Consider the following 23,695-nt stretch of genomic DNA (forward strand, 5'->3'; position numbering starts at 1 on the left):
TTACTTCCGAATGCCAGTTGTTCCTTTCCGTCATTACAGGAGTGAAGGATGTAGTTGGATTGAAACCACCAAGAAGTGGGGGAGGAAGAGGTAGAGGCAGAGAGAATGTAAAAGATGATAGGAAAGAGGTGTACACTTCCTAACAGAAAATCCAAAGAAACTGGTGGCTTTGGATATGCATGCATAGTTCAGCCAGGGAAGCAAAAAGGTGGCCAGGTGTCATTATAAAAGAATATGTTATTTATTCTTTTCTTGGTCTCAACAAGTTTGTCATGCTTGTCATTGATTTAGTGATGCTAAGTTGACTGTAAATCTAACATATAAATGTGGTCCAGACCAAATTTTTATAAAGCACCCAGGGCACATCTGTCAATCTGGTTCTTAAAGATCAATGTTAGGGAACATAAACAACATATTATAACCAGTGCTGAATCAGGATGTGTTTTTTAAATTACTTAAATACAGTATGGAGCTAAAAGCAATAAAATATTTTTGTTAAAGACGGAGTTATTGCATGGTATTGCTACAGAGCAGAATTAATTATGTGAGTCTTCAGCTGCATATAAGTACATGATGTATTCCTTCAACTCAGTGTTTTGTGTTTTTATAATGGTTGACTTATGAATGACTTTGAGATCATTATAACATCGCTAAATTACCAATACATATTTTTCTGCTGTAACTCCATCCTACTGCTGTACTTATTTTAAGAATACATGTGTGTGTATATATATAACCATGTACCTTTATATATATACACGTGTATACATACATATATATGAAACATCAGACATTTGTTGTTTTAACTGCTGTTTAATGCTTCTGTTGTTGACATTAGTACTTAATGTATTTTATGATCTTGTGCAAATTAGGTTAGAATAATTATATACACATATTTGACAAATATTTAAATGCATATGAATTCTTTTTCTGTATTGAATAGTAACTTCTGTCAGGCTTTTTACTTGTTAATCTTTTCCTAGTTCAGGAAGTCTTTTGGAAATAAGAAACATGTAAATGAGTATATCCAGCACTTACACTTCATTTGGAATTTCTATAGGCTATGGCCATTCAGACGCAGATGTTCTTCACCAGTCTTTACTTGAAGCAAATATTGCCACTGAAGTTTGCCTTACAATTCTGGATACTCTATCATTATTCACAATGGCTTTTAAGGTTTGTTCTTGACTTGGTGTTAACATCTCCCTTAAATATCTTTCAGAAAAAAATATTTTTTAAAAATATTTTTTAAATTATATTTATATTTTATAGTCTAGTAATACAGCATTGTATTTTTAGCATTTCTAGCATTTTATTTCATTATTGTTTCATGTAAAAGCTGATAACCTCTCGCAGCAAAGTGCTTTGGCTTCAGTTACACATTGCATACAGGCTCCTTAGTGATCAGCAGTAATCTGTGGGAAAAGCTCCTTCCTCATCCTAACTTCCTAAAAATGTTTCTAGAAACTTTAGTGTCCACCTAATATTAGTGGTAAAACTATCTTTTATGTGGGGTGAAAGATCTGTTGTATGGCAAAACCATAATTCATAATTGGATGCTATCAGACTTTTATATTGAACTTGGCTTCTTCTTACATTAGGTCACTCATTAATTAACAGTAATTTGTGTGTGCTCCTTTTCTGTAACTTTATTTCAATTTGTCCACTAATAGGACTTCTTTTTAGTTGTGTCAGTTACTGTAGCTCTCCTGTGGAATCTTTTTATAACATGCTGACTTGCATACTCCTCCTGTCTGTTTTTTTGACCTTTTCCAAACAATAAAGGTGAAGCTATAAAAATGAGAGAAGATAACTGTAGCTTCTTTCTTCCCTAATTAGAGCAGTGTATCCAGATCCTTGCTTGAAGATTCAAATTTAGTGTCTTCTCTTTAATCTAGTTATGAAAACATAAGCTTATTTATAATGAGATTCCTTTTATTAGTAATTTAATTAGATAGAGTTTAGAACCAGTTCTGTCTGCAGACTTCATGTCAGAATTGAAAATTAAGATACCTAGTTTTAAAGATTTGAAGAAGAATGAACACTAATCCTTCAAGGTTATCTGTGTGTAGTATGTTGACAAAGTAGGTAAGAGTATACCAGAACAGTTTACAAGATCCAAACAAAACAGGTAGGAGAATCAGGAGGTTCTATTCAATCAACTGCACTAAAATACATAGAATCATAGAATCGTAGAATGGTTTGGGTTGGAAGGGACCTTGAAAGATCATCTAGTCCAACCCCCTGCCATGGGCAGGGACACCTTCCACCAGACCAGGTTGCTCAAAGGCCTTGAACACTCCCAGGGATGGGCCATCCACAGCTTCTCTGGGCAACCTCTTCCAGTATCTCACTACCCTCATTGTAAAAGAAATTTCTTCTTGTGTCCGGTCTGAACGTACCCTCTTTCAGTTTAAAACTGTTGCCCCTTGTCCTGTCAGTACAGGCCTTGGTAAAAAGTCTCTCTCCATCTTTCATGTAAGCACCCTTTATATTATTGAAAGGCCACAGTGAGGTCTCCTCGGAACCTTCTCTTCTCCAGGCTGAACGACCCCAACTCTCTCAGCCTGTCTTCACAGGAGAAGTGTTCCAGCCCTCTGACCATTTTCATAGCTCTCCTGTGGACCCGCTCCAACATGTCTGTATCTTTCATGTACTGAGGGCCACAGAGCTGGACACAGTACACCGTGTGGGGTCTCATGAGAGCAGAGTGGAGGGGGAGAATCACCTCCCTTGACCTGCTGGCCAGGCTTCTTGTTACGCAGTCTAGGATATGGTTGGCTTTCTGGGCTGCAAGCCCACGTTGCTGGCTCATGTTCAATTTTTCATCCACCAGTATCCCCAAGTCCTTCTCCACAGGGCTGCTCTCAATCCATCCATCACCCAGTCTGTACTGATATTGGAGATTGCTCTGACCCAGGTACAGGACCTTGCACTTGGCCTTGGTGAACTTCATGAGGCTAACACAGGCCCACTTCTCAGGCCTGTCCAGGTCCCTCTGGATGGCATCCCTTCCCTCCAGCGTGTCAACCGCACCACACAGCTTAGTGTTGTCGGCAAACTTGCTGAGGGTGCGCTCGATCCCACTATGTCATTGATGAAAATATTAAATAGTACTGATCCCAATACGGACCCTTGAGGGACACCACTTGTTACTGGTTTCCACCTGGACATTGAGCCATTGAGTGTAACTTTGGGCACAGCCATCCAGCCAATTCCTTATCCTTCTAACAGTCCATCCATCAATGTTTCTAATTTAGTGGCAAGAATGTTCTGGAGAACCGTATCAAAGGCCTTACAGAAGTCCAGATAGACGACATCCATGGCTCTTCCCTTGTTTACTGATGCAGTCACTCCATCATAAAGGCCACTAGATTAGTAATACCAATCTGCTTTTTTTGGGAATAATTGACATATTATATAGAAGGCCAGACAACTTTTTTGCTCAAGATCATCTTTTACTGGTGGGGATTCAGATTTCTGTTATGTATTACAGCATGGAAATCACAAGTTATGTCTGTGTCTCCGTAGAATTTTAACTGATCCTGTGTGAATTCCTACTACTCTACGTGGTTCTAGCAAACTACCTACCTCTGTTGGGACATCTGAAGAAAGGATACTATATAAATTTCCTCATAAGGATAGGGATTTCTAAGATGTTTCATTATTTTGCTCTAAATCTGGAAGTAGTAAGCCTTTTAGAACTTATAGTTAGATGTTTGGGTCATCTACAGAGATTTGTATACTGTTCCAAGAAATAAAACTTTTTCCTATGACCAAATAGGCTGACTGGCTTACATCCAACCATTTATGTCTAGCTTCCTGTAAAATGGCCTGCCTTTGGCTTTGCTATGGTCTCCTACAAGCATTTGTATCTATTCATCTGTTTGGCCAGTCCTGTTTAACATCTTCATTGATGATTTGGACGAGAGGATCGAGGGCATTTTCAGTCAGTTTGCAGATGACACCAAGCTGGGTGGGAGTGTTGATCTGCTGGAGGACAGGAAGGCTCTACAGAGGGATCTGGACAGGCTGGATCGATGGGCTGAGACCACCTATGTGAGGTTCAACAGGACCAAGTGCCAGGTCCTGCACTTCAGTCACAACAACCCCATGCAGCGCTACAGGTTTGGGGATGAGTGGCTGGAAAGCTGCCCAGCGGAAAAAGACCTGGGGGTGTTGGTTGACAGCTGGCTGAACATGAGACGGCAGTGTGCCCAGGTGGCCAAGAAGGCCAACAGCATCCTGGCCTGTATCAGAAATAGTGTGGCCAGCAGGACCAGGGCAGTGATCATCTCTTTGTACTCAGCACTGGTGAGGCTGCACCTTGAATACTGTGTCCAGTTTTGAGCCCCTCACTACAAGAAAGACCTTGAGGTGCTGGAGCGTGTCCGGAGAAGAGCGACAAAGCTGGTGAAGGGTCTGGAGCACAAGTCTGATGGGGAGCGGCTGAGGGAGCTGGGGGGGTTTGGTCTGGAGTAAAGGAGGCTGAGGGGAGACCTGATCGCCCTCTACAGCTACCTGAAAGGAGGGGGTAGCCAGGTGGGGGTTGGTCTCTTCGCCCTGGTAACTAGCGATAGGACAAGAGGAAATGGTCTCAAGTTGCCCCACGGAAGATTCAGGCTGGATATTAGGAAGAACTTCTTCACTATAAGAGTCGTTAGGCATTGGAACGGGCTCCCCAGGGAGGGGGTGGAGTCACCATCCCTGGAGGTGTTCAAAAAACATTTAGATGTGGCACTTTGAGACATGGTTTAGTGGGTTTAGCGGGCATGGTGGCATTGGGTATACGGTTGGACTTGATGATCTTTGAGGTCTCTTCCAACCATAATGATTCTATGATTCTATGATCTACAAAGCTTGAATCCACGCTGAGTTCTTCTGGTCTGCAAGTCACATTGTCAGAATGGCTTTTAATAGAGGAGTGCCTCCTTCAGTTTTTCAATATTGAGGAAAACCAGAAATGCCTAGGGCTATGCTGAAATTCTTTAGCCCGAAGAATTTCTTCTGCGTCTCCATGAATAGAAAAGGAGACATCTGCAGTTAGACATCTTTTCCATGTTTGAGAGAGCTTAAGGCATGCAACAAGAGCCCGAATCGATACTGGGCCTGAAGAATCTTTTTTAAAAAAAATGTTAAACTAGATTCTTTGAGTTAATATTACCTTAAAACTTACTTGAGATAGTAATGGACCTGCCTTGCAGCACACCGTTGGGATGCCTGTATATAGTAATGACAAGGAAGAGTGGAGTGTGCAGAGGGGAGGTGCAGAAGGAGCAAGACCTAGGAGAACCGTGTTGGAAGGCCAGTGGACTCAGAGGGAGCAATATTTAACGTGGTCCTCTCAGTTCTGGACTCCCTGGACTGGATTGAGCAGGCCTTGAATCAATTAACCTATTTTGGCATTTTTTAAGAGGAGAAGCCTCGTGGTTTTTCCCCTAGAGTCCCATAGGAACCCAGTGTATATGCTTAGTGGACAAAGGGAGAAAGCAGGTCCTCAGAGCAAAACAGAAGCAATGTGAACTGTTAAAAGTAAATGCACAGCCAATGCTTGTGCTAGAGAAATTGAAGGAGACTAGATTTTAAAAAAAATATATATTTGGATGGAAGGCAGCTGTTGGTGATACAGAAATCAAGAGTAACCCTGTGTATTGCATGCCTCAGAATGCACATTGATGCAGGTGAAACTCTGAAAAGTAACTAATATCTTTGTCCTTAAGGGCCCTTTCGATTTCAGTTCTAGGGCAGTAATGAAAGGTGGGGAGTGGGTGGAGGTTTAGTCTGGGGGGAGGTTTTTTGAAAGCATTGTAGTAGGAGGTACTGCTATGAGAAAATTCCGCTGTCTGAGCTACTAAAGCCAGTGTAACCTAAGTGCGTTAATACTTTGAGTGTGCCTCTCAAAGAACTGTTAATAGCAATTAATTTAATTAACAGCTGTTGAAAATAATTGTGTTCTATAAATCTATTCAGAAGCCAGCATGTTCTTTATAAGCAAGATTAATGAAGTGTTAGAAATACTTGATTAAAATTCAGATATGTTTGTATTATTAAACATCTTGGTAATACTATGCAGGAGGGTTTTTTGGTTGTGGTGGTGTTGTTTTTTTTTTTTAATTTCCTGCTTTTGGATGATCTGTGTATATTCTTAGAATAGTATAAATGTATCATTGTACAAAACTCCTAAATTCTCATTATCAATTTAAAGAATCAACTGCTGACTGATCATGGGCATAATCCACTGATGAAGAAAGTATTTGATGTATACCTCTGCTTCCTTCAAAAGAATCAGTCTGAAACAGCATTGAAAAATGTCTTCATTGCTTTAAGAGCGCTTATTTTTAAGGTAAGAAGTTTAAAAGTAATCTTCAAGTACTTATCCAGTTCTTCAGTCAACAATATACTATGTAAAAATTTAAGAACTAAAATCCCAAATTAAAATTGGTGAATAAGGACTGATCTGATCCCAACAGCGTGGAATACCTGTCCTTTGAACTGCTGTCAAAATCATTTTGTGTCATGAACTTCTGTAACTGTCTATTTTTTCCACAGTTTGGGAATATTAATATATTTGTATTTTTCTTGACATGCTTATTTTATCAAGAACTGAACCTAGTCTTAATGAGTAACTTCTTTCTTTTCTACTTTTTCCTCAGTTTCCTTCTACGTTTTATGAAGGTAGAGCTGATATGTGTTCTGCACTGTGCTATGAAATTCTGAAGTATTGTAATTCCAAACTGAGTTCAATTCGTACTGAAGCTTCACAGTTACTGTACTTCTTAATGAGAAATAATTTTGATTACACAGGAAAGAAATCTTTTGTTAGGACACATCTGCAAGTTAGTATACATTCTTTATTTTTTGTTTTTTTAAATATTGTATTTGTAGATGTGTAGTTGCATACCAGTGTGTAAAGCCCTGTCAGATAAAGACATAAAAGAAATTGTTTGCGGTTCAAGCAAGGCTGGTACTATTCTAAGAGTAAGAAGATGGCAATAAAAATATGTTCAGTACAAGGAAACAATTGGATGGCCCTGTGTTCCGTGGGAAATAGTTTTTATTTGTCAGTAGCAAATACTCTGTTTTATAGATGTTATTTTGGTTGTTAAATGGCATACCCTGTTGCATCTGAAGAAGAAAAGAATGCAGCAACAAGCACGTAAAAGTCTAAAATGAAACAAATACACAGAAAATTGTGTGTTTTGACAGAGCTGGGAGCAATAGTTTACTAGTTTCATGACCTCTGACTAGTTCACCTAGCAGTCAGTCTTTATAGCAGAGGATGCGTGTGCATTAAATTTACACAAGCCTGTTTTTTCTTGCCTGTGTTATTGTAAAAGTAACTTTGAAAAAAAAACCAAAACATAATTTTACTTAAAGGAATAATCTTTCGATTAAAAAGAACTAAACTTGCTTTGTAATTGCTTCATAGGTACATCTTAACGGTATTTTCATGAAATATGCACTAACAAGACATTTGTTTCTGTCAAGGTTATTATTTCAGTAAGCCAGTTAATTGCTGATGTTGTTGGAATTGGAGGAACAAGATTTCAGCAGTCTCTTTCCATCATCAATAATTGTGCCAATAATGACAAAAATATAAAGGTCTGTTTTTATTCTTTTTTCCATACTGCAGAAGGATGCTTGAAAACTCTTTCATAGCATCTTTTGCAATTATGTTTCAACTTTTTATTATGCAGAGAATAGAAAAAGATAGTAGTTAACCTAACCTTTCCATGTTTTAGCACACTACATTCCCTTCTGATGTTAAGGATTTAACAAAACGGATTCGTACAGTACTGATGGCTACAGCTCAGATGAAGGAGCATGAGAATGATCCAGAAATGCTTGTAGACCTCCAGTACAGTTTAGCAAAGTCTTATGCTAGTACACCTGAACTAAGGAAGACGTGGTTAGACAGCATGGCAAGGATCCATGTTAAAAATGGAGATCTTTCGGAGGTAAGAGAAAAAAATAAAACTAGTTTTGGCTTTGTAATAAGCTTAAGCTTATCTTTCTTGAAATGCAATGTGTTTTATGTAGTTATGCATTTTTAATAAATTTTGAATTGTTAGTAGATTAGTTTCAATGGCTGATAAGTTCATATCCTACCCAAGAACATCTGTAAGCCATTTCTGATTACTAATGTAAGGTGTATGTTTAACTACTGCAGCTGACACACTGCTAAGCCAGGAATGCTCAAGGCAAGCCGTGGAAGACACAGACCTTCTACTTAAATATCTTTGTTATCAGTTGCTAAGACACTTAAAACCACTCCTTGAATTCCTCTCCAGTTGTCTTTACAGAGTTAGGTTGATTCGATTCCAGTCTGCTTACTAAAAAACTCCTAGTGTTCTTAAAATTGACAAATCACTTTTTTGTTGTTTGTTTGAAGAAAGCAAGCTGTCTGATTTCACTGTGCTGTTAAAGTACTTAATTCTAGTGAAAAGGAGAGTTGGGAGTGGGGATTTTCATATGTCTTGATCTAAGTATTTTATCAACATACAGGATGAATTTTGCCCCTTTCTGGAAGTTTGTTCCATCTGAAAGTAAATCGTGTTACAGGACATCATTGAATTTCATAAACATGTCTGTTAAACTTAGCATCATGTAAGCAAGTAAATATGTCCAAGAAATAGTAGCTGATATCTTACTTAGGTCTTAGTACTAGAATTATTTTCTTCTATATGGTAGCAACACCAAAGGCATATACAATAGTCTGTTGTTAGCTTGTATTTTGAAGGAAACAACTTCAGCTGTCTGAGAAGACAAGCTCTTTTAGTCCTTTTCAGGTCTGTTTTAATTTTTTGATTAAAAACTTAGAATCTTTGACTGTACGACAAGATGAGGACATCTGTAGATCACAAAGTCCAACCCCATACAAAGTATGAATTAGAAAGAGTTTCTGACACTTACCTCCATTGTCTGAGATTCTGCTGCCTCCATATGTAAACTGTTCAATTGAGAATTACAGTTAGAGTAACACTTTGCTATGAGCCTAAACCTTTTCAGTAGAAGAATAATCTTGAATCTTTTTTTTGTCTTTTCTGTGAAGGAAAGTGATCAGTGTCAAGCTCGTAAAACATCTCAAATATTTGAAGACTACTCTGTCCCTCCTCTTTTTCTCCTGTTTTCCAGACTACACCAACCAAATTCCTTCACATTCCATTCATAGGTCAGATCTCTCCTCTTTTTCTTTTGCTGCTTTCAAATGGTCTGTCACCAGTTTTTTCTACATTTTTCTTGGTCTGGAGCATAAAGGTAGACAAAACACGTTAGCAGAAGAACCATCAAATGTTGAGTAGAATAATTAATAGCTCTTTAGTTTCACATAACACTTAAAATACATCCCCAAAATAGGTTTGCCTGTTTTTATTATGGCATGGTGTTCATACCTTGTATTTTGTGATCTGTGGTCACTCTCAGATTGTGTACTGCTGTCTGTGCTACTCAATGCTGTGGTAATGAAGGAATGAATGCTCTTGCACAGTTACTGTTTTGCGTAAACGAGATGGAGAGTTCTTACTCCAGTCATAGGACATCTCCTGCAAAGCAGCAAAAAGGAAAAACCGAAGAAATTATCTCAGGCTCGGGCTGCTCTTATATACCTTGGGTTTAGTAGTTTCATTATAGTTGTAATTTATAAGCTTGTTACTATTTCTGTTTTAGGCAGCAATGTGCTATGTCCATGTAGCAGCACTGGTTGCAGAATATCTCACAAGAAAAGGTATGATTTTGAAATCTTACTTCAATGTTTATATTTTTTCATTATAGTTTAGAAAAAGCAATAGTTTCCTTGAGGAAGTTGTAGGCATTTCAGTGTCCACCCAGGAAAAAATTCTGACCTAACTGGATAGCATACTCACATATTTAAGAGTATACTTGCATATTTAAGGGGCAGCATTTTCAGGAAGGTAAATATTTTAATTTTACACTAGAGCTGCTGACAGCTGAAGTCAGACCCTTTCTAAAGCAAACTTAACAGTGAATATTCTTGTTCAACAAGTAGTCTCTCACTGCATATAGGGAAACCTGGCATTGCCAGAGAACTCAAAATAAATTCGTACAATTTTCCAGATGCTGAGTCAGCGATAATAGCGCTCAGAATGCTCTGCCTGTCCTGGTGTTCTGTGCTAGCAGCTGTCTGTAAAAGCGGGTTTCTGATGACCCTGGAGATAGGGTAGAAAACTCTCTTTCATCTATAGGATCCAAAGAGTTCTCAGTCAGGGATTTGAGAAAATAAAAGATTATATGGCTCTTATTAAGAAAAATAGATCTCTAGAAGAAAATTTCAGAAATCTGTTAAGACTGATTATGATGTTGAGCTAGTGTTTTGTTTTTGTAGGCAGACAAATTCATGTTCACAGCTTTTCAGCTTTACCTTTGCCTGACAGTTCAAAATGAAGCAAAGTCACGTGTCTACAAGATGCCTTTTCTCTGGTCCTTTTGTGCCTCTTGCCAGATACTTGTGTAGCATATAGGCTGTCCCCTCCACCACAATGATTTCAGAAGCTTCTCTGAGACCAAATCTGAAATGGAGTTGCTTGTCAAAGTTACTATGTCCTCTTGGAAGCCTGATAGCTAGTGATAATCTGTATTAATTTGTGATTCCTTTGGGTAATCTGCTATTTTTGTCTACTGTCATATAAAAGTTATTTCCTCTCAGTAGTAGAGAGGTTCGAACTTCTAGCTGTGGTATTTCCAGGAGCAAAACAAAACCATACATTTGAGGCAATCATTCAATAAAACCTCTGGTGGTCAGACTCCCACCTATGCAGAAAGAATCTTTGTAGGAATGAGCTGTGAAATAAATATGTGCAAATCCTTGTGCTTCTGTCATATTTTACTGCTTGCTCTTGAGGCTTTAATTAATACGTTTTTTGGCCAAAATTCCTGATTTCTTAATTCAGCAATCTGATATAATAAAAAAGAGCTTAACAGTATGGGTAAAAGAGGTAGGTTTCATGTTAGAACCTTCTAAACCCCATTTTTACTAAATACTTATTTCAGTAAAGGAAGTTAGATTGCTGGGGTCTTTTTCTTGCTTGTAGGCTGAAGTTCTGGATCTACAGCTGAATAATCTGGTTTGCCATCCTTTGATCATTTTGTATGGTTGGTGCCAGTCCACTCATATTGTTCAGACTGGGGAAGCTGATACGCCAGGGCCTGTTCGTGTACGCAGTTCCAGCACGACTTCACACCAGTTTAATTAAATACTGTAAAAGCTACTTTGATTACCTTAGACTTAGGGTGGGGTAGATTAGACACAAGTTTAAGATAAAATAGGAAGATTCAGACACTACTTATTTTGGTAGGTCGGAGTCCAGATATTATCATTTGTGGGTTTTTTAAAAACCTATTTATACTTACAAAGTAATGTGAGGTTTAGCATTTTAATCATGCAGTGGGAGTCTGGATTATTTTTATTTATATATTAATTTTGTGGTAAGTATATTTAAATACGGCTTCTGCCTTATCCAGCATCACCAAATGGCTTAACGTAACCCTGGTGGAGAAAAGTAAATTTCTCTATTTTTCTTTTTCAATGACAGGGATGTTTAGGCAGGGTTGTACTGCTTTCAGAGTAATCACACCTAACATAGATGAAGAGGCTTCAATGATGGAGGATGTTGGAATGCAAGATGTTCACTTCAATGAGGTAAGTAAACATAAGAGTGTTAGAATTGATGCACATTGAAGTGCTGTTTGTTTTTCCGAGTTTTGTGTTTCAAGCTGGATGCTAACTAATATGATGGACATTATAATTGTTTTCTTAGCCACTATTCTTATCCTAAAACTGAAATAAAAAAATTTCTATGAGCTGTCCCAACTTTAGAGAATTTGCTATATATGTATATTTTAAATAAAGCACTAGCACGTCAACTCAACACCACTATTGGAATAAAAGTAAGCAAAATGGGTTTTTAAGCTAGTTGACAAGATGAACACTAATGTGGCTTATTTATTAGAGTTAGTGGGATCTGTTTTTTTTCATACTGACTTTGATATAGATCGTTACTACACCAGCAATCATGAAGATGCATTCAGTGGTTTTTGCTGGTTTACAGCTTCTCTAAGCAAATATTCCATAACAATGAAAGTGGTTTTACTGACACCAGACTTGCATCTATGTGGTTTGTTGTTTATTTTTCTGGCTTAAGTTTCACTCCTTGTGTCTTTGCTGATCCATCTGTCCTGGCTCTACAGTAAATTTTACGATTAAGAAGCCTATACGAAAAGATTATGAGTACTTTTGCTCATGAAGAGCTACATCTACACTAAGTATTTGCCAATATAGGTGGGGGAGGCAGGGACAGACCACTACTTGCAGTAGCTGTGTTGGAAAAACCCCCGATGTTTAAGCATAATTGTACAACAAAACATATTTTTCTTTTGTGCTTTGGTTTGTATATGGCGAAGGTGTACGACAAAATTATTTGACTGTGCAAAATGTGACTACACTAAGATTTAGGAGGAACAGATGAAAGACTTAGTGGTTTAAGCCTGGGTTTAGGCCTAAGATACCTGTGTTTTACTCGTAAGTTCTGGTGCTGCTTTGCTCTATAGTTTTAAGACAAAAATTGTTGACTTGCCTTTTTGTAGGAAGGCAGAAATTACTTGAAATGAGAAATATAGTGCTTTTTCTTTCCAAAGACACCCAACAGAATATTGTGCTTTTTAAATTTATGTGCTCTATTCTTTGAATCATTGATTCTCCTGATCCAACGTGGAATTTAGCGTGTTACTCAAAGCAAAATGTAAGCTGCTCTGAGTGAGCCAGGAGTTGGGTTTCTAGCAACTACTGCTGATGGAAACTTTTGTTAGAAATTCTTCTCCCTGTCTACCTGAAAAAACATTTCTCGGAGCTAAATTATTTTGTATTTTTTAAATTGGAATGTCTTTATTCTTTTTGTCTTTAATCACTCCTTGCAAAAAGAATATACTGCTTTTTCTGGGTCATTGAACTCTACGCAAATTTATTTCCATCTCTCAATATTTCCATGGAATGGAAGTAAGCCAAGAGTGAAATTACAAGCCTGCGGACCTTGCAAAAGGATCAAACCTTGCCAAATTTTATTTTTCCCTGCATGCAACCCTTTTTAAATTAACCGTGTAGTACTCTAATTGATTAAATACTGAAAAAAGTTACTGTTTTTCAGATAACTTCTTATAGTTCACTCCGGGAAGAGTAATAATAGGGAAGACCTATTTGGTTTTAGTAGACTAAAGATAATGGATAAATGAAGATGAGTGGTATTTTACGTAAGTACTGCAAAACAGGTAGTCTAGTTCCTTCACGAATAGGAACATTTTCATATATGGAGTGTTTCCTCACTATCCTTTTATGTAAGCAAAACTGTAGCAGTCTAAGGAAAAAAGTCATATGACAGATCAATTGGGTACAGAAATCAGAAGGCAGAAACGTATCTTTCAAGCTGCACTTTAGTTCTGCTGAGCACGATGATGCTCTGATGGGAATTCTTCCTGTACGTGGTAACAAGTCATGTGGAATTTCTTTCTTAAAACTTGGGATTTCCCTGGATGCTCATTACTTTAGAGTTAAATCTCCAAAAGAGTAATTACAAGTATGGAGGGCCGGGGGGGATCCCTCCGTGTTTCTAAAAGGAGCAAGATGTCTTTTATATTCTCCAGTTTATATAAAATCTTCCTAATTAACTGAAATTCGTCTTACGTAGTTTCTCATTTTAAAAAGTGATGTTTGTAAAATTCTCAAATTAATTCTCATTTTAAAAGAATTCTCTCTCAGGCTGGGGTTACCCTGACTCATTTCCTAAACTGAAAAAAAAAAAAAAAAAAAATAATTTTTTTTTTTAAACAAAATTACTGTGTGTGTGTCATTAAAACGGTTGTTTACCCAGAAAGCCTATTCAGCAGCACGAGTCAAATTCTCCTTGCAGAACTGAAAACCTTCTGAGTGTCAGAAATAGGAAGGTAAAAGCCTGGAACCTGATGTCCTTTCCATGCTAGACTTTGGTGTAAGCAGTCCATCTGTGAGAGATCTGAGCTGTGGCTAACAGGCCTGTGGCAGGTGCCAAATTCCATGGAGATTAAGGTTGGAAACAATTTCTTTCAGATTTGTTGGTTTTTTCCAAAATAAACTCTGCCAGAATACAGCTCCGCCACAGCTATTAAGTCAGTCTCTATCTTCCTCATTGTTTTTCTGGTGTCGTGTTAGCTATGACTTTCCATGAGAGGAATTATTCTAACTTTTTGCAGATTGGTAAACGAAAGGGCTTCACAGCTCCAATGGTATTATAGCTCTTGTGAATGATCAAGGTGCAGCGTAATTCAATATATTAAAGCACTTTATGAAAAACAGAAATAGGTACTTACCAAACATACGAGATACTTTAAGTATGGTGGTGAAGGCTGGTATTCTTCAGGGATACTCAGGCTGATACTGTTATTGAAACTGTTATTTTATTTGAAACTAAATGGAGGGGGAGTGACTGATATGCCAGGGGGCAGGGCTGCCATTTAGAGGGAGCTCAAGCTGAAGGAACACAGAAGCCTCTCTCAAAGTTGTACAAAACCAAGTGCAAAGCCTTGTATCTGTGGGGAAAAAAAAAAACCACCCAGTGTCTCAATCCGGGCTGGGGACGGACTGGCTGGAGAGCAGCTCTGCAGGAAGACCAGGGAGCTCTCAGGGACAAGAGATTGGGTGGGAATCAGCAGGGCAGCCTTGTGGCAACGAAGACCACCTGCATGCTGGGTGGTGTTAGAGCACAGAGTCAAGAAGTGGCGGGAAGTGGGATTTCCTCCTCCTGCTTGGCATTTGTGGTGCCCCATCTGTAATCTTGGGCCTGGTGCTATCCCCCGCCCCCCCCAAAGTCAACAGGGGTATCAACAAACTGGAAAAAGTCCAGCTGCTAAGGTGGGTAGTAGAAGAATCAGACTCTTCTAAGAAGTGCGCCATAAAAGAGTAAGAGACCATCCTCACAGGTTACGAGGGAAACTCTGATTGGATGTATGGAAAAAACCCTCTTCCCCAGAGAACGGGTAAGCACCAAGACAAGTGGCCTAGAAATGTCGTGTTCTTTTCCTCCCTCCTATCCCACATGAAGCTTTTGCTTTTGATATTTTTGTTTTCCTGTGTGCAAACAACATTTTAGTGCTTTGCTGCATTTGGATGCCCTCTGGTGTCCGAGCTCAGGCTGTTGTCCTAAAGCAGCGTTTGCGGACAGCCCTTGTGATCCAGCAGCGACATTGATCTTTCAGTTCTCACCACCTGGTTGCTGAGGATGGAGCTATTGGGGAGTCTGTACAGCCCCATAATGACTGGGGGAAAGGAGGAGATGTTTGAGAGACCTTTGCAGCACACAGATAAGGGTAGCATTTTTTCAGTCTCTTTTTGCTTTCAATTTTAAAGTTGGCTTTTCTTAGTCGTGTCTTTATGCTGTCTTAGTCCTCTACCAAAGGGAGGAGGGGAAGAGAGTAGCATAGGATCCCTTCTGAGGATAAAAGGAGTTATTTCCAGCTTCTGACTTCACCACTACAATGCACGAATGGTACCAGAAGGTCTCAAGAAGTAGAAATGTCATGTCCTCAGACACCTCTGTCTCAGACTTGGATTCTCTTGGAGGTCCTTGGAGCTCCAGATAAGTTTGAATAGGACTGAGATGTGTTAGGGCATGTGGATGGGAATGAGCTGCTTCATAGTGATTCTGTCACACTCCAGTCGTGACCAAGTTACATGACAGCTTCATCACAGGAGCTATAAGCTGTTCGATAATAAATTGTTATAACTGAGTTAATGGAGTTAGCCAAGTAATTTTAAATGTATGAAAACTAGAGCAAAGTAATAATGTTACTTTAGGTTTTTTACCCTTATTGAAGTAGAAGAAATTAAATGTGTGAAAAATAAAGAATTATGACAAACCAAAGGAAGGGGCTTTATAATTATGATGTAACTGCTGTAATGCAAAATGTGTGCTTCCATTCTAACATACAAATAAGCATGGTTCTTATTAACCTTAAATAACTGTCTTTTTGCTACAAGGATATCAGGAACAAACCCAGCAAAGCCAAGGTGGTTTCTTGCTTGTGACTCTGTTTTGACTCTTCAGGATTTCTCAGCGTCTCTAACTGTTGTTATATGTATTTTCATTCTGGACCAAGTATACCAGATTCCACTGTTGTACTTTGATAATTACTTCTGACTACAGATTTTGGTATTGTAGCTTTTTTCTTTTATTGGTAATGTAATTTGTTGAGTAGTTTCCTTCAAAACTATTACAGTTAAGTGTTTGTATAGCTGCCTCATTAAAATAATGTTCTTTGTGCAAAACCAAAAAACCTCAAGGAGACAACACTTTGAAAAAAAATATGTTACAAGGTAAGGCAAGGGTCTCAAGGTAAGACCTTGGGTCCTCACACAGGTGTCATTTGTAGACTTAAGAGGTCAGGAGTATCTAAAAAAAATGCTGTTTGTGTTAAATACAGAGTACATGTGTATACTCAGACCATTCTGCTCTGTTTTGTTTCCTTTTAGCAATTTTTTGATTGCCTCAGTAATTTAAATTATTATGTGTAGATAACTTTGTTTTGAGGCAAGAGCTCCCTTTTCATTGGGAAGAACTTCGATACAATTATTTGCTGTGGTTTTCATGAGTACTGAATTGTTTTTACTTTTTCAAATGTGTATCCAAATCTAGGATGTGCTGATGGAATTGTTGGAGCAGTGTGCTGATGGACTCTGGAAGGCAGAACGCTATGAACTCATTGCTGACATATATAAACTTATAATTCCCATTTATGAAAAACGGAGAGATTTTGAGGTACAAAATTCATCATAAGTAAATTTGAGCAAGAGAAAAAAAATCCTGATTTTTCTAGTCTAGCTGCATGACACATTGAACAAGAGTATTAGAATTGTAACTGAAATGTGAATGTGTTGAAATTTTTATTTGAATTTTAAATAATTATAAAGTTTTTCCTTAAATAAATATAAAAAATTAAAAACTAATCTTGCCTGTTGTCATTCTGACACAAGTACTAAACCTATTACTACTGTTCAATAAAACAACATTTTTAGTTGTTATTAACTACAAGGACATCATTTATTGTTGTTTTAAGATAGGAGGGTTCTACATTATTCTTTTACCTCACAATTGTTTTCTTTTATTTTTAGAGGCTTGCTCATTTATATGACACTCTTCATCGAGCATACAGTAAAGTAACAGAAGTTATGCATACAGGCAAGAGGCTGCTGGGAACTTATTTCAGGGTAGCGTTCTTTGGACAGGTGAGTATTATTTAACTTCCATTTATCTGCTCTATGCAGTAAGAAAACCCTGAATTTATTTTACAAGGTATACAATTTCATTGTTTATTTTGATAACATGACATAAAAAGTACAAGAAATGTGTTCTGTAAGAAATAATTAAACACCATCAATAATTTAGTTTAACACATTTATCAATTCCGATACAAATCTTCCTTATTTTCCTCAGTAAATTTTTTGCTTTTTTTTCCTTTTTCTTCTTTTATTTACTACCTTAAGGCAGCGGTAAGTTTTCTATAATGTCAGTTCTTAGAAATGTATTGACTTAATGTCTGTAGTGCTACAGTGTGTTTTGCAAGGCTGCTTCTTAGATTGGTATGCATTAATAACCATTGCAGTTCGAAAAATAACATTAAGTTCCATTTAGAGAGCAAATCACTCTTTTCTATGCATCAGTATTGCATGCTTTAGAACAAAAGTTCTGGCTGTGTATTCGGCAGCTTCACATCCTCTAATCTATGTCTAGAATGCCTATGTATCAGTATGGTATCACGCAGTATCAAGTAATACACTTTCTACATGCATAGCCCAGTTGCTAATTGTTCAGCTGAGCATGGAGAATTGTAAAATACTCTGAGCAGTATAACTTTACATGTATTCTGTTGTCTTTTATAACTTTATAGCAATACCAGTTTACAGACAGTGAAACAGATGTTGAGGTAATTACAGTAACCGCTTACAAAGCAAGCAATGCAGTAAAAACTACTGCATTTCACCTTAGTTTGGTGTGGGTATTTTTGTCAATCTAGCCTGTGTTTATACATGATATGTTGTGCTTTTCTATTTTGTCTGTTTCCTTTATGACAAAAGTATTTATTTTCTGGTTTCAAACATGAACTCAGACATGGCTTGTTGTTTTAAACCAATGACCTGTTTCACTTTCCATGTGCTCTAGTTTGCATTTTGTTATGGTTTTAAAACAAATCCTTTATGTAATAAAAATAACGAAGTATATGCCAATATAGTACAACATAAAATTAAGATCTTTACATAAATTAAATTTCATTTTCTGGAATTAATTTTTTATTACTACATAAAGAAAATTTTCAGATTATTTTTATGTAAACTATTGCCAAAATAATCACTTTTGAATCAGATAGTCCTGTTGAGCAACAGGATTTCTGTTTTGGCAAGTGAAACAGTGCTGAAAGTTCACTTTTAAATAAAAGTGAAGAAAAGTTATCTCAAAGGCTTGGCACACCATAAAGTTACAACAAACCTTTAAAAATTTAACTGTGTGTTTCCATTATCTTTCACTCATTCTGTAGTAGATAATTACATTTTTCTGGGTTTTTTTTATTCTCTTAGGAAACCTTTTTTACTTAGATTTTTATTTCTCTTTATTTATGTTTGCTTGAATCCTGATGTTAAATGTTTATATTTGCTTTGAATCACACACATTATGTTCATCTTGATCGTTGCCCTGTGTGGTGTTTTTCCAAGATTTTGATTACTTTGTTTTTTTCAGGGATTCTTTGAGGATGAAGATGGAAAGGAATACATCTATAAAGAGCCTAAACTCACACCTCTTTCAGAAATTTCCCAAAGACTCCAAAAACTCTACTCTGACAAATTTGGATCTGAAAATGTCAAAATGATTCAGGATTCTGGCAAAGTATGATCTTTATTCTTTCTAAAAATTCTAATATATTACTTCCACTAATCCACTTGAAATACTGTGAGATCACTGTCTGTTACTGATTTGGTGCACAAATATATGTGTCTAAAAACTCTGCTGGTTGAAGGGCATGAGAGAAATATCATCTCCTATAAAGTTTACCTTTAAGAACAACCAAAAAGCTTAATTTCCATTGTGTTACCTCTCAAAACAATAATTGTGTCTTAGAACAAATTCGAATTATGATCATATTCTGTGTTAACCTTAGCTATATTTCTTGCCAGTTCATGCGCAGTCATTCTTTGGAAATTTTTCCCCTTTTTCTGCACCTTGAGAGCAGAGTTCAAGTTTTCTTCTGAAGTAAGAAACAGACCCCTCTTCTGAGAAAAGTACCATATGTAGATAACATTTTAATTCTGTATCGGTCGTTTTTGTTATCCTTTGCCTGTGTCTCTGCTCCTGTTCAATTTTATAAAGGCTTAAACTGTAAGAAAGAAATGCTCACACAAAGTCGTCTGGTTAAATCAAGATTTGTCATAGGAAATACTTTCCTTTGTGACTGAAGGCTCCAAAACTGGTGAATTGAAGAGAGCTACAGTATCCCATACACGGAGAAGAACACATACTGCACAAAACGCCTCGCTGCATTCCTTTCGTTCCCTTTGTCAGCCAATTTTTTACTTTTGTTTGGCTTCAGACTTTATGGTGATTTTCTTTTATAATAAAAGTGCAGCAGTGGTGGACTTTTCAATACTGGAACTTTAAAAGGAGAGGAGGACTTATGCAAAGGCTACAGTTCATGCCATGGAAGGCAAGAGATTCATGTTGTAAACTCATTTTTTCACAGCTCTTCCAGTGTACTCTCCTGAATTCTTTGTAATTAATTATAATGCATGTTTGTCAGCATTTGTAGGGAACATTTTCTATTAGCTGTATCAGAATGAGTATATAAATTACCACTTAAGTTCCAGTCCACTAATCTTAAAAAATTACCAGATTTAAAAAAATAAAAGTAATCAAGCAGCATGTTCCAATAAAAATGGGTAACAGCAGGGAGACCTTAGTTCTGTTCCCAGTTTGCTCCAGGATTTGCATGGTGACTTCATGTGTGTATTTGCATTGTTGTTTTTCCCACTTAGTTTATAGAAGTGAAATGGCTCAGAGACAGACAGAGATAACGTGAATGTTTGACATGGGACTAAAATGGTAGACAAGAACTTTTAGAAAGATGCACAGATTTAGGGTGCCCTCTTTATCCCATGGTTGGGGGAATTTGCAAAAAAAAAAAAAAAATCTCCTTGGTCCATTTAGGGACCATGTTAGGTGAAGACTTAGGAGGCCTTATCTATTGGTACCGGAGACTAGTTGCTGCTTTTATCAAATTAAAAATCTGCCAGTCCATTAGGCTTTTACTCATCCAATTCTAGAAACAAAAAGAACTGAACAGTGAAGCCTTCAATTTACATCACTCCCACCAGTGTATTCTTTGGGACCCTCATAGGGTGTCACTGTTGAGATAGACAGGTTGGGAGGAGTGCCTTCTGAAGGTGATATCTGAACTACTTATGATGCAGGGTTTTATTTTTAATTATTAACTTTTTTTATTGCTAGCAGTTTTTGGTCTGCAACCTACTGTTGTATCAGCTCTCGTGGAGGACAAGTATTTGTTTCTGGGTTTTCTGTATCTGTGCCTTCCAGTGTTAATCACAGGTATAACTCTGTATTATGTTTTTTGTTTGCAATTCTGCATACAGCAATTATTGATAATAAGCCTTTTTAAAAAAAAGGCAAAAAACAAACAAAAAACCCAAACACCAAAAACTGAATGCAGAGAAGCCCTGTGAGAGCATTAACGTTTCCTGTGTTTGATTGAAAGATTAACAGATCAAATTTACTTTCTGAAAGTTGTGTGACTACAATTAAATTAACTTTATTCACAATGTAGCTATTTTATTTTTTTTTTTGGTCATGTTTTCAAGGTGAATCCTAAGGACTTAGATTCAAAATATGCATATATTCAAGTTACACATGTAATTCCATACTTTGAAGAAAAAGAGTTGCAAGAAAGAAAAACAGATTTTGAAAGGACTCATAACATTCGTCGCTTTATGTTTGAGATGCCTTTTACTCAAGCTGGTAAAAGACAAGGAGGAGTAGAAGAACAGTGTAAGCGACGGACTATTTTGACAGGTACAGATTGAATGGAAATTTCCTTTAAAAGAAAACTGCTCTTTTATTTTGTTTTTTATACTTAATTCTTGATACTAGGTTTTTCTATATGTTGTATATTTTGTCAGAAGAAATCCTTTAGAAGATTTTCATGATTGTTGGAGGTGACAAGAATTGCAAAGTATACCAAAATACTGTTAGACAAAACAACCTTTTAAAATTAGTACATGCTTGAAAATAATACTCAAAAATGCGATATGCAAACACTTATAAATCTGAGAATACATATATCACTGTGCGATTTCTTAACCCCTAAGCATTGGAATAAGAGAGTAAAATCTCATGTCTGACTATGTTCTAACTACCCTTCACTTTTAAATAGTTTTGGATTTATTTTAATAACGGAATGTCTGCATCTCTCCCTGTGCCCTTCCCTGTCTTTACTATAAAACATTGAAGAGCGATGGTGTGCTTGCTGATTTGGGTATGGGATTTTTCAACATTCTTTCAGTCTTTGGACGTGTAAAATGCAGCATTGGTTCTTTTGGCTTAAAAGCACTAAAAAAGCCTGAAGGGCAGGTTCTGGTTTGATTTCCAGCCTCTGTTCCATGGTGGCTTTGGTTTAATCACTGTGCTTTAGTTTTAGCTTTAGTTTCTCATTCATTAGCTTTAGAAGGGAGAGAGAGTGCTCATCTATCTCCTCATAGGCTCAAACTTTAAAGATATTTAGTTCACTGATACGACACATTTTATTATACTTTTAAGAAAGTTATTTTATTATACTTTTATGTTATGGTGTGTTTGGCAATGTTTCTGTATAACATGTAAATCTGAATTTGTGAAATAACAAGTTGTGCTTTGATTGAAGGCATTAATTCCAATGGTCTAATTCTGTTCTGTATGGGGTTTTCCATTTCACTTACTTCAAGTCCTATCAGCTGAAATACTTTTCATATTTTTAGCCCAAACTAGATTTTTCACATTTGTTTCTTCAAGGCATAATCCTCAAATTTTTATTTTTTTTTTTTTCCTTAAACTTCAAGAAGTGTGAATCTGGAGCCTAGCTTTCCTTGCTCTTAGAAAAAGACTATTTTGTGCTTTGTCTCTGTTAAGTGTGAGCTTCTGTATCACTGTCTTAATATAGTAATAAAACCAACTTAAATGACTTTATCATGTCAGCTGTCCATAGCTAATACTTGTGAGGAAATAGAAAATACATCTTTGCTATTTTTGATTCTTCTCCTCTTTGAGATGTGGTTGATAAGCAATTCTTTTTACCGTTCTCATATGCATTAAGTTCAAATGGTTATTATTAGTAGCGGTAATGACATGATCTTTCTTTGCTGTAATACATGTAAAGCTGTGCATATTTGCATTTTCAATATTTTGTTTCCCTGTACACTTGGTGGTATTTCTGATTATATAATATGTTATTAAATTGGGCAACTAATTACATCAAAATGAGATTTTAGCATAAAATTCTATCAAAACATACCTTATTCAAAAACCTTTTTCTAACTATATTAAACTTGTTTCCGTCCATAGCTATACATTGTTTCCCGTATGTGAAAAAGCGCATTCCAGTAATGTACCAGCACCATACTGATTTAAACCCAATTGAAGTAGCCATTGATGAAATGAGTAAAAAAGTTGCAGAACTTAGGCAGCTTTGCTCTTCAGCTGAAGTAGATATGATCAAATTGCAGCTGAAGCTACAAGGAAGCGTCAGTGTTCAGGTAAGACCATATGCTTTGCCATTCAGCTATTTCACTTGCTTCTGTCCCTGAAAAATTATCGGAGTAACATTTTAGCATTAGTTTCTATTCTGTCTTTTCAACAATGTCCTAAATTAGAAATATGCTCACTGATTGCAGTTATTTCCAGAATAAGAACAGGAATAGAAATATTTCATATAAACGCTGATCATGGACAGTTACATGAAAGGATTGAGATTCATCTATGATGGCCTGAGCCCCACTAGGTTTTGGTGTAAAGCCACATAAAATAGTGACTTCCCATAAGAGGATGAATGAGCATATTTTGCCTAGAGGTAGGTCTGCTCACAGTAGGTTCAACATGCCCATTATTGCTTTTGTACTTTGGTAAGATCCCTGTGGAGATGAAGAGAGAGTGCTAAAATATAGGAGGAGAGTGATAGCAGAAAATCTCGCTGTGCAGCGTTTCATTTTGCCTAAGGCAAGCAAGAACTGAATGTATAAAGAAACTATCAGATTCACCGAAATAGGGTACATAAAGCAGTTGTAGCATGTACAAATCAATATAAGGGTCTTAAGAATGCAGTGACAAAAATGCTGTTCTATTATTTTTAACTGATTCTAATCAAAGGAACAGTAAACACAGTCATCTGAAATGAACTGGTGTAGTCTTGAGAAGAAAAGAAGAAAAAAAAAAAAAAGCCAAGCCAAGGTTCCAGAATCAGCAAGTTGGCAAGCTAGCATTTGGGATGAGAAGGGAGGGACTCTTACTGTTAATATAAAAGAATAATAGAGATGAGTCAGAAATCGTTGAATCCACTTTTCATGTAGCTGCCATAATAGCACAGTTAAATTTCTACTAATTATTGCAGTTTTTTCAGCTTGGAAGAG

At 36.9% G+C, this 23,695-nt stretch overlaps 1 protein-coding gene across 1 annotated transcript in view; it reads left to right on the plus strand.

The window, feature by feature from the left end:
• The window catches only part of LOC104166931 (dedicator of cytokinesis protein 9), an 87,193-nt gene that overhangs the window by 58,901 nt on the left and 4,597 nt on the right, over positions 1 to 23,695 (plus strand). The window contains exons 37-48 of the mRNA XM_009707032.1: positions 1,061 to 1,176; positions 6,206 to 6,343; positions 6,654 to 6,836; positions 7,489 to 7,602; positions 7,743 to 7,958; positions 9,667 to 9,724; positions 11,550 to 11,656; positions 16,674 to 16,796; positions 17,150 to 17,263; positions 18,771 to 18,917; positions 20,900 to 21,110; positions 22,635 to 22,825. Of these exons, the coding sequence (XP_009705334.1) occupies positions 1,061 to 1,176; positions 6,206 to 6,343; positions 6,654 to 6,836; positions 7,489 to 7,602; positions 7,743 to 7,958; positions 9,667 to 9,724; positions 11,550 to 11,656; positions 16,674 to 16,796; positions 17,150 to 17,263; positions 18,771 to 18,917; positions 20,900 to 21,110; positions 22,635 to 22,825 (1,718 nt within the window). The remainder of the gene's footprint in view (positions 1 to 1,060; positions 1,177 to 6,205; positions 6,344 to 6,653; positions 6,837 to 7,488; positions 7,603 to 7,742; positions 7,959 to 9,666; positions 9,725 to 11,549; positions 11,657 to 16,673; positions 16,797 to 17,149; positions 17,264 to 18,770; positions 18,918 to 20,899; positions 21,111 to 22,634; positions 22,826 to 23,695) is intronic.

This window comes from Cariama cristata, unplaced genomic scaffold, assembly GCF_000690535.1.
Source record: "Cariama cristata isolate BGI_N322 unplaced genomic scaffold, ASM69053v1 scaffold11029, whole genome shotgun sequence".
Taxonomy (NCBI): Eukaryota; Metazoa; Chordata; class Aves; order Cariamiformes; family Cariamidae; genus Cariama; species Cariama cristata.